The sequence below is a fragment of the Ziziphus jujuba genome, chromosome 6, assembly GCF_031755915.1.
Source record: "Ziziphus jujuba cultivar Dongzao chromosome 6, ASM3175591v1".
In the NCBI taxonomy this organism is placed as follows: Eukaryota; Viridiplantae; Streptophyta; class Magnoliopsida; order Rosales; family Rhamnaceae; genus Ziziphus; species Ziziphus jujuba.
The window spans coordinates 13,247,567-13,258,716 of record NC_083384.1 but is presented as its reverse complement, the minus strand read 5'-3'; the positions used below and the strand labels follow the sequence as shown (position 1 = coordinate 13,258,716).

Below are 11,150 nucleotides of genomic sequence, written 5' to 3'. Positions count from 1 at the left end.
AAACAGACCGTGGGCCAGATAAAAAATAGGGATGGGAATTAGACAATGCAATCCATTTGATCACCAAACACCGCCTTGGATATAACAATAAAATCCATTTGTTTTGATAGATCCAAATGCAGGCTGCCAAACATGATTTGAGTGTATTTATAGACTTAGCTCGTGGTTATATCACTGAGTGTAGATCTTCAGCTCAAATTTTAATTCTTAACTAAAATGAAAAATACCTCTTTCCCTATTTTGTAATAATTAAAAAAAAAAAAACTACTATTCTTATCCAAGGTTTCATTTATAGCTTCTGAGTTTCTTCATTCGGTCATCTAACTTGGGCAAAAATAATTTTCTAAGCATTTTTTTTTTTTTAATGACAATACTTGCTTCCACATTGATTTGCAAATATTCTATTTGTTCATTTAAATTTTATAACTACTCGAAACCGATTTAATTAATATATTTTTAATCAATAATTTTAAAATTTATTTATTTATACAATTTATGGTACCAACAACACAATACATATGAATAAATAAAACACTTATGTAAATAATGAAAAGTCCCGTTAAACAGGAGTACATTTTATCCTCCACCCATTGAAAAAAAATACATTTGACAAATCTTTTTAGGTGAAAAAAAATAAAATAAAATTGATTGTGTGATATTAGAAGCAATGATCCAATTTTCTCTTAGCATTAGTACATATTCAAAATAGTAATGCTAATATATCAATAAGACAATAAAAATAGTTACCTAATGATAAGATATTAAGACCATAAGATATTTTTCTAATGATAAGATATGATCAATTTATTAGTTAAGTAGCTTAAATATAAATAATTGAACTTTTGAAATGATAAATATAATGAGAAGGTTCATTTTACATCGGATATTTGACAAATATTTTTAATAAATAATTTTAACATTTGATTTTTCTTATCCAATAGTTAAAAAATGTTTATCTTTTTCTTAAAACAAATCAGTTTTTAAAAAATTATAATCCATTTAGTTTAAAACAATTTTCAATCATTGATAAGATTAATTCCATGATTATGATTATTCATTAAAAATATTTTTCAAATCCATTTGTTCATAAAATTGACCCCAAATATAATTAATTATTAATCATTATGAGCCAAATATATATACATAAACCAAATAATAACACTTTACCATTTGGTAAAATGTTATAAACTTTTTAGTGCCCAACACAATTCGTTTCATATCGCTGTTCTCAATTTAGAATTAAAACCATACATTATTTTTTTTATTTTATTTGCATAAACCATATATAATATGTTATGTGGTGAATGTATTGTGTATATATATTTTTTTCCTTCGTGTAAAATTAAGATCTAATTTTTTAAAATATAATTTTTATACCACTAAACTAAAAGAGACCTCGTTTTGGCCTCTCACAATGAACCCCCCCCCCCCCCCGCGGGGGGCCCAAAACAAAATAATAGAACAAAAGAAGTAAAACAATTTCACATCGTGATTTTGTACTCTCTGGGTAGTTGGTGCTTTATGTTCAATTATTTATTTTTTATGTTTTTTAAACATATTATATTTGATCTTCAGTTTGCTTGTTCAATTATTTTATGGTTTATTTAGAGTATTTTCAATAGTAAAAGTGAATTGCTTTTTTATATATGACATAAAAATTGATATTGTTTTAATTTAGATGGTATAAATATATAGTCAATCATAATTTTTTTTTTCAAAAATAATGTATATAAAAATTATTTATGGATATTAATTAATTATATGTCTTATTAATTTTTTAAGAAAATTTTTGATTGATATTAAACTTGATAATGTATAAGTTATATTAGTTTGATATTAAATATTACCAATAAAGAATATTTATTTTCAAAACATTGTCTATATTACTTATCTAATATATTTATTTTTATAATTCAGAAATATGCTCTTATTTTTTTTCTAGGTTATATAAATTTGCATATCAATAATATATTAAAATCTATCATCCGATATTTATAATATTACTGTTTATTTAATTATGAATGAGATTTAAAAAAAATACATGATACAATTTTTATATTATTTATTTGGTGAATTATACAGTTTGTATATTTCATGTTATAAAAAGGAATTAAATTTAAGCCAAAAAAAAAAAAAGGAATCAAATTAATAAAGAAAAATTCAAAAAAAAGTACACAACCATGCAAACAGCATAAAAATATAACGGTCAATAAAAAGACTTGTACACTGCAAAGAAAAAGTCCTCTTGGCTAGACGATCATAATCGTCCACGCTCAATGACCCAAAGATCTGACGTGCCAGCCTACATTAATTTCTGTAAACCCCATCATAGGTTAGTTAGAACGTACCTTTCCAAACAAAACCCACTTAAACATCGACCGTTTGTTCCTAATCCAACGGCTAGTAAATGCCCGGGAAAGCTGATTCCCATCCACAAACCTCAAAACATGTTCGACATTTAACATCGGTTTGGCATCCTTACGAGTTGAAGGGGCTTTTTAGAGTGCCGTTTGAGGTTCAAACTTTCATTCCCTAACGTTTCCTTACGAAAGCGTTAACGGCCGTTAACCGATAGGGTTTTAAAAAGTTCAGAAAACCACAAGCCCTCTTGGTAACGGTAATTAACGGAGACGTCGGTGCTTACATATTCGTTATATATAAAATTTTTTTATTTATTCTTTATTCTTTTTTGTTTTTTTTTTACTTCTTCCTTTTTGTTTCAACGGGCGAGGATTTTTCGAAACAAAAGCTTTTTTCTCAACGTTTCTTTGGGATGTTTGGCTTCTTCTTCTTTTTGGCACCAGTTCCTTCGTAATAAGGATGAGCTCGAGTTTGATTCCCGCCAGTTCTTCACAAGCGCAGGTACAGTTCAAGTTTTCAGGAATCAGAATTTTATATTTTGTTTATAAAAAAATCAGTTTTTTTTTTTTTTTTTTGGGGTCTATGTTTTTTCACTGTTTCTGATCATGCCCCGTTAATTTTCTTGGACACGAAGTAGCTCTGATTTGAGAATGATTTGTTGGGTTATTGTATTTTATTTCATCATAAACCCTAAGATTCCGATGTGATTATGGTTTTGTCTATGCTTTTGTCGATCTAATAACTGATTTTAAGATCTGGGTCTTGCTTGTCTTGTCTATGGTTGATGGGTTTTGAAGATTTTTGGCCCAAGGGTGGGGTTTCTTTGGGGGGTTTTTAGAGTATGTGATTTGTTTTTCATAGTTTCTTTGGAGGGTTTTGTTTTTATTTGTTTTTCGTAGTCATATATCTATATATATTGATTAGGATTTTGGGTCTTGCAGATGAGTGTATAGAAGGAGATGGCTGAGGAGAAATTAGAAGAGTGCTGTCTTGAGAATAAACAATCCACAGCTGCATCGAGCTCCTCTGTATCCGAAGGCAGCGGTAGTGCTATTCTTAAGTCTCCCGGAATATGTAGCCCAGCATCAACGTCACCGACTCATCGGTACTATCCATTAAAGTCCTTTACTTTTGTAATTTAGTTACTCTCAAATGTTTTGCTCTTTGAATTGAAATTCCATCTTTCCTTAACTTATGGGTTTAATTTCTTTCTTGATATTGCTTATGTAGAGTCTACGCTTTTTGCGAAGTTATAAATTTTGTTGCTTTATTAGAGTTTTAAAAGTTCCATGTAATGAAAATTGAATGTAATGGTTGAATTTACTTCTGTACCATTCTGCATCAACCATCATCATTGTAAGCTATAAACTGGTATTAAGCTGATACTTGTGAATTCACCTTTGCAGGAGGACCAGTGGCCCTATTAGACGAGCAAAGGGTGGTTGGACTCCACAAGAGGTTGGTATTACTTTCCATTCTCACGAACACTCAATCTATCCTTATAGCATTCATGTTAGTGCATACCTGCTTATTAGTTATTAGGTTATGTGCACACTGTTCAACAGTACTCGTATTGCTAGTAATCTATGGTATTATGTATATTTTCAACTCTTTAAAGTTTCAAAACCACAAGGGCATTGATCCACATGTGGAAGCATTCTGGTTTTGCTGCTAAGATTGTTTACCATGCGCAACTATTACTTGGAGCTTGTATTATTACATGTCTGTTGGTTGTCCGCTGCAATATGGTTTAATTTCTTCTACTTCAAACTTTATTAGATCATTTCATAGTTTGTAATTGCATATTTGTTTTGCTACAGGATGAGACATTAAGGACTGCTGTTGCAGCTTTTAAGGGGAAGAGCTGGAAGAAAATAGGTTTCTCTCTTTCTTCTGTAATGCTTCTAGTGATGCCTTTTAGTTTCCTAGATATAATTGTATGATGCAACAAATTGTCCGTAATGTGCATTTTTACTGATATTCTGTGGTCATTGCATGGTGCTTGTGGATTGTTCTGTTACTTTAGTTAGAAGAGTTCTTATTCATGTTGGATGAACCTGAGTAGAAAATTTAAAGGATCTATCAAACTTTCACACACACTTACACTTGCTTTGTAATTCAACAATGTCTATGCCTTTGTTTATTTCTGTCTCAAAGCTACTTTCAATTCTCCAAAAATATGTAGCATAATATGCATATTGTTGACTTTGTATCATCTTGGTCTTGTGAGGCTTATAATAATACATTTTTGCTTCAATTGATTCATTTATGTGATATTTGTCTGTGATTATGCAGCTGAATTTTTTCCTGATAGATCAGAAGTGCAATGTCTACACAGATGGCAGAAGGTTCTTAATCCGGATCTTGTTAAAGGACCTTGGACCCAAGAGGTTGATAACTAGAATCCTTGCCATTGATGCTAGCAGTTTTTTATTTCATGCACTAAATTTTTTTGTTGCTTGTTTGGGTTATAGGAGGATGACAAGATTGTTGAGCTTGTATCAAAATATGGTCCAACAAAATGGTCATTGATAGCTAAATCCTTGCCTGGACGCATAGGGAAGCAATGTCGAGAGAGGTAATGTTCAGATCTTTAATATCGCTATTTATAAACATTTCCTAGGTTATTTACGAATATTGTCCTGGAAAGGCTCGAGTTCGAGTCCATCTAATGCTTACGTCCTGTCCTATACCTGTATGGGCTTTTTTACTAGAGGTTCTACTTATTTAAAATACAACCTATAGTTTTATATGATGTTAATGATGAAGATATACGGGTCTGTCATAATTCATTCTAATGGCTTGTATCTTTTGATTTCTTAATGAAGATTGTAGAAATGGTTTTACTCATGATTTACTTATAAATGCAATGTTTTCAATGTTTCAGGTGGCATAATCATTTGAATCCAGAAATTAAAAAGGATGCATGGACGCTGGAGGAGGAATTAGCCCTCATGAATGCCCATCGGACACATGGGAACAAGTGGGCTGAGATAGCCAAGGTTTTGCCAGGAAGGTACTTCTTGTTTACTTCTACAAAGCATATTGAGATGCCAAACTAAGGCATTCTTAGGATTGACTATAGAGAAATGGCCAAAACAAGGATTATTAGAAGTATACAGTATGTCTTTTAATGTACCATCCTACCTGTGGAGTAAACTGAAAATACTATGTAAATTTTGTTCCTCCCTGCTGTGTCTATATGTTTTTCTTAGTTTAATTTTCCTAATTCTTTTGCACCTGCAGATCTTTTCATGTTGTCTTAATGTGCTATATAATTTTTGTGTGTATACTGTTGTTTCTATTGCCATCCTCTCTGAGCCGTTCTGTTTTCTGTTTGAATGTTAGAGTTCTTATAATCTTATTCTGTTTATGAAATTAAGGATGTTTTCTAGTCTGATTGATTTTGTTAGATATTAGATGGGAATATTATTCTTTAATAATGGGGGTATAACAGATTCATAGTGCATATTGGAGCCATTAGAATAGAATTGTATAAATGATGTAAGAAATGTAAATGTTGTTTTATCTGTGTCATTTTACTTCTATAAAGCTAAAATGGTCTATAGCATGACGCTATGGTATCCTACTTATTTCAGAGGTCTGGAAACAAGCCAACTTTTTCTGAAGTGTGATACCATTAATATCACATATTACCTTAAGCCCAGTCTTTAATGTGACTTAATATTGTGGATGCAGGACTGATAATGCCATAAAAAACCATTGGAATAGTTCCTTAAAGAAAAAATTGGATTTCTATTTGGCTACTGGAAAACTTCCGCCAGTTGCTAAGAGCAGTCCCCAAAATGGTCCAAAAGATACAGGTCGGTTCACTGCAACTAAAAAATTAGTGGTTTCTTCGAATAAAGAATTGGATTCGGTTTCTCAAACATCCTTGGGAAATGCAGACACTTATCAGCTAGAAGAGGATGGCCAGGATCAGTTAGAGTCTTCTGCCCCACCTCATGATATGGGTGCTTCATCAAGTGTTCATCAAAATGAGTCTGCTGATTCTGAAGGTGTAGAATGCAAGCCAGGTACATCCAGTATGGATCCTAGCTGCAGCAATTCAGAATCAGTACCAAAGTGTAAGAATTATGGAATCAATAGCAAACATAAGATCGAGAATAGTACAATTGACACTGGGCCAAAATCTGATATTTTTGGCATCAACAGCAAGCCAATGTTTGAGAATTTTGGATTTACCGGCAAAATAAATGAAGACAGAATTATTGGATCACCTTTTCCCTTTGAAACACCAATCGAAGGTTCTCTGTACTACGAGCCACCAAGGCTCGAAGATTCAGATATATCTGACACGCATTTCTTGCAGCAAGAATACAACTCCAGTCCATTCTTATCACCTGTTGGTTTCTTCACTCCTCCTTGTGTGAAGAGCAATGGTTCAAGGATGCCTAGTCCTGAGTCTTTTTTGAAAAAAGCTGCCATGAGCTTTCCTAATACTCCTTCCATTTTACGAAAGAGAAAGATTAAAGCTAAAGTGCCTTTCTCTCCCAGTAAAATTGAGAAAGCAGATGGGGAATCAATCAGGGATGTGTGTCATAGCTTTAATGAACATGAAATAGAAGTCATGGACATGTGTCATACATCTGATGAACAGGAAATAGAAAAGAATAGTTGTGAAATGCCTTGTTCTCAAGATGGAAATTTGTGTGCTAGTCCTTCTTGTAATGGTAACAGTACCGTTGGGCCTAACGGTAAGGGTTTCAATGCATCTCCACCATACAGGTTGAGATCAAAAAGAACTGCTGTTATCAAGTCTGTAGAGAAACAACTTGCGCTCAAATTTGACAAAGAGTGTGATGGAAAGGGAAGTTCTGTCGCTGAAGATTGTTCGCATGCAACAAAGATGGAAGTCACCTAGAGCTTAAACTGTAAGTTATATCTTTGGTACCTTTATTCTCTTAAGTTCTGTTCTGTAACCTGCGTAGAGAAGGGCTTTGCTCATATATTGTGGCTTCATTGTGCAATTAGAAACTGTCATCTATCTTAGTGAAAATCTGGATGAGCTCATAATCTAATATGGCATTTCTTGGTAAATAATTTAGTTTAGGGAAAATTTTTTATGAATTATCTAGGGGTAGAATCTAATCATTATATAGTCCATGTTTGTGTGCACGCACTATAGAGAAGCTTTACAAATTGCAACTAAAGGATTCCATGGGAATTCTTATTTTCATATCTAGGTTCAGTCTCAACTAAACGAAACCAAACACTAATGAAATGCGTTATCCTGTCATATATCATGTATAGTTTTTTACATCTCAGGATGTAGAATTACTTGTAAAATGTTTCTTTACCTTGTCTTACATTCCTTAGAAGGTCTTTTAAAGTGCTTCCTTGATCAAGTTAATGGTTCTATCATATGCAAAAGCTCGTTAAACTTGCACCTACACTGAAATTTTAATTCTTTATTCAAAGAACTCTTATTTTTGAGATGTAGCACATATACATATATGTATATATAGATATATATATATATATATATTTGTTTATTTATTTAGAAAATGAAACAAAGTGAGTTAACTACATGCGAACAAGTCAATTGTATGAAATGTATTATACTTTTATGTTAAGAAAGATTCATCATGTCATCTCCATCCTAGTCATGAAACAATCTCAATCAATCTTTCTAGATGATGTGACTCCGCTCTAAATAGATATGACGGAACTACAAATTGACACGACCAACCTAAGAGAAACTCTAGGCAGCTTAAGGAAAATAAATAACCTAAGAATCTGAATTGGAAATAAAAGTTAAATCCAAAAATAAACAAAATGCAAAATGAATATGAATATCCGTGCTTGCTGAGAACCCTGGTGCTTGTGACATAAATTTTAGAATTTGGGCAAGTTGATGTGAATTTGACTACATTGATATGATGAAACAAACTGAGTTCCAATATTTCTACAGTGCAAAAGTGAATGACTGCTCTAATCCCCTTGAAATGGTCAAATGGTGAAGCTGCTTAGCTTAGCTTTCTTGCTATTACTGCTGACATCATGATTTAACTTGTGTTTGTCCTTGAATTGTTCTGGTTAAATCTTCTCGTTTTATTATTATTTTTCTTAGATTTATTTTTAGCTTACAATATGCTAGAGATTATTATCAGTCAGTTAAAGGATTACTCGAACATGAACTGTTTTAGTAATTATAGTGTCTCTGTCAAATATTTTCTAGTTCTTTATCTCGAGTCAAGTTTTGCAGAGATTATTAGTCCTCTATGGTTGCTATATTTTGCCATTCTCAATAGAGAACAACAATGAATAAAAAGGCCAACAAGAAAATGTGTGAGGACATCCTATCTGGTATATGTTGTTGCTACTTGGCTGTTTAATTAACTAATCAATGACCAAAACATGATGCAAAAAGAATTATTAAACTATTTTCTTTTGTATTTTGTTTTTCTTACATAGTCATCTACAGAGGCCTCCCGTGATCCCATCAAATTAAGCAGTGAACTTAAAACTCGCTGGTCCTCTAGGCTCTCTTGCCCTCGTATTGAATAACACAGTATGCTGTTTAGCTGTATGTACATATTTTATCACTAAGATTAATATGCTATTAGCCAGACCATTTCTCATTAAGTGAGCTTTAAACATTCTCCCTGTCTTGGCTGTTTTCCGCTATTTGAATTTATGATTCAGCCATGTGATCAGTCCCAATAAACAATATCCATTTCTGATCGATTTTGTTTCTAATTTAGGGTTGAGAAGGCTGAAGCTAACCTGGAGCACTAGATGCTTCCGTTCTGAATTGGTGAAAGATGTTCCAATTCCACAAAGCTGTTCAAAAGAGACAAGTCGTAAAATGATTGATCATATGCATTTGGACCGTAGCCATTTCCCCGGTGCCACAAATCCATCATGACAAAGCACAGATTGACCACCAGTATTTTACTTCCTTCGGGGGTGCGTTTTCCATCATACAACATGGCAAATTTCAGTGGCAGTAAGCTTCTCTTTTGTGTAGAATAAAAGAGGACAACCGCTCCCATTTACTTGTGAAGATATATCATCATATTTTTCGTACAGATTTGTACAGAAACCTCATCTTGAAAAAAAAAAAAAAAAAAAAAAAAGTAGCAGAGACGCACTGAAGAATTCGAAATGAAAGTGCAGCAGCTCCTAACATATTTCCTCTCTCGACTGCAATAATCCTATTCTGATAAAATATTTTAATGGTAGAACTGGTGCTGTAACTTATTATCTGTATTTTAATAATTCCAAGTGTTAATTTCTCTTAGTGCATACATTTTTTTTTTTTTTTTTTTGTTTGCTGAAAAACTGGAATTCATTGAAATAAAAAAGCACGGCTTTACAACAAGCTTTGGTTTAGGAAGCTTCCTCACATACACTCTCTTGAGTCATGCTTCGACACATGGGGTTGGCAGCCAATTTAGATCAACCTAACGAAAAAGACAATGGGATGCCGCCCATTTACAGACTTCATTTTATTTGCTACCCCAGAGGCCCAAACAAACTTGCAGCTTCTAAAGTTTTGACACAACAAAATGATATCATTAAAAATGGCTTCGGAAGCCTAGTGCAGAGAGCAGCTCTCATTTCTATTCAGAGCATTCACCACTATTTGTGCATCTGTTTCCATTATCACCTTAGACCAGCCCTGTGCATGGGCCACTCTCATAGCCTTCCTAACCGCTTCTAGCTCAGGGATTGGTGCATACAAGTTTTGTCTTCAGTTCTATCTTTCCTTCATAACCATTTTAGACATACTCCTCAAAACTGCGTGGTTTATAGGTTCACGTTTATATAAATTCTATATGTTCCAAAACCTAAATCAGAATGGTGATAGTTATATGGTTTCTTTTGATTCAGGGTTAAAGTTTTCTTGCTTTTGGTGGATTATCTTAGTAAAAGTTCATTAATTATAGTAAATGGGAACATAATATTTTGAACATAAAAATAACGGAATAACATTAATGTCACATATTAATTATAATAATTAAAACTTAAAGAGGTAACCGTGGCCTGACTCGCTAGATAGATTGTACTTTGCTTTTGCTTACTTTAGGCACATTTCCATGAAAAAAGTGCTTTCTATTTTTCCTTTTTTTGTTTTTTTTTTTTTGGTCAAAAAGAAAAACAATCCGACTCAAAATGGTATACCATGTGCTGTGGTACTTCTTCTTGGATACTGACGATAACCCAAGTCAATAACAGTCAACAGCTATTCACTTTGAAATTTGAAATTTGCGTGTTTAGTCAGAATACTGAATTGTTACTTTTACAATCATAATGCTATAACGGAAAAATTAACCCAAAAAAAAAAAAAAATTTGTAGGAACTACAAGGGGGCTAAAACAACAAAATCCAAGTTATCCAAATCAGTCTAATAGTAAAATATTAAATTAAGTCTCACAATTAATAAAGATATTTTATTGCTTTTATCATATAACAAAAAATGAAATAAATACATTTTTAACAAATAACTTTCTTTCTTCTTTTAAAAAAAAATGAAAAAAGTATAATTTTGAAATGGAAATATTATATATATAAAAATCAAGAAACATGATAATTGGATAATTAGCATAATAAGAATCCCAACAACAATATTAATATTCGTTTCTTAATATTGTTTCCAAACCTGTCAGCTGCGACTCACTCCACTGAGTCGCAATTATTTACTGCCCGCATAAACGCGTAGTAATCTTTTTTTTTTTCAAAGACAAAGGCGTATGACTTGGACTCCAAGAAATTACCTCTCTCCGCTAAGCTTGTTCTCTCTCTCTCTCTCTCCGCTTCAC

General features: G+C 32.5%; 1 protein-coding gene across 2 annotated transcripts; it reads left to right on the top strand.

Annotated features, from left to right (window-relative positions):
- The first annotated feature begins 2,690 nt into the window (after positions 1-2,690).
- Positions 2,691-9,623, top strand: LOC107430641 (transcription factor MYB3R-3). Of its 2 annotated transcripts, XM_048466602.2 has the most exons (10): positions 2,691-2,862; positions 3,303-3,466; positions 3,768-3,819; positions 4,182-4,239; positions 4,657-4,751; positions 4,836-4,939; positions 5,249-5,377; positions 6,061-6,185; positions 6,270-7,256; positions 9,090-9,623. In XM_048466602.2, the coding sequence occupies exons 2-9, from the start codon at positions 3,321-3,323 to the stop codon at positions 7,244-7,246; spliced, it is 1,686 nt and encodes a 561-aa protein (XP_048322559.2). In that variant the 5' UTR covers positions 2,691-2,862; positions 3,303-3,320; the 3' UTR covers positions 7,247-7,256; positions 9,090-9,623. The 2 variants fall into 2 exon arrangements, with proteins under 2 accessions (XP_048322559.2, XP_048322558.2); XM_048466601.2 differs by having other exon boundaries at positions 6,061-7,256.
- Positions 9,624-11,150: the final 1,527 nt, after the last annotated feature.

What these genes read in the sequence shown, in the direction of transcription:
- LOC107430641 (XM_048466601.2), top strand. Translation starts at nt 3,321, where the DNA reads ATGGCTGAGGAGAAATTAGAAGAGTGCTGTCTTGAGAATAAACAATCC. An exon ending in TCAACGTCACCGACTCATCG is followed by an intron (nt 3,467 to 3,767) that starts GTACTATCCATT and finishes TCACCTTTGCAG; the next exon opens with GAGGACCAGTGGCCCTATTA. An exon ending in GTGGTTGGACTCCACAAGAG is followed by an intron (nt 3,820 to 4,181) that starts GTTGGTATTACT and finishes GTTTTGCTACAG; the next exon opens with GATGAGACATTAAGGACTGC.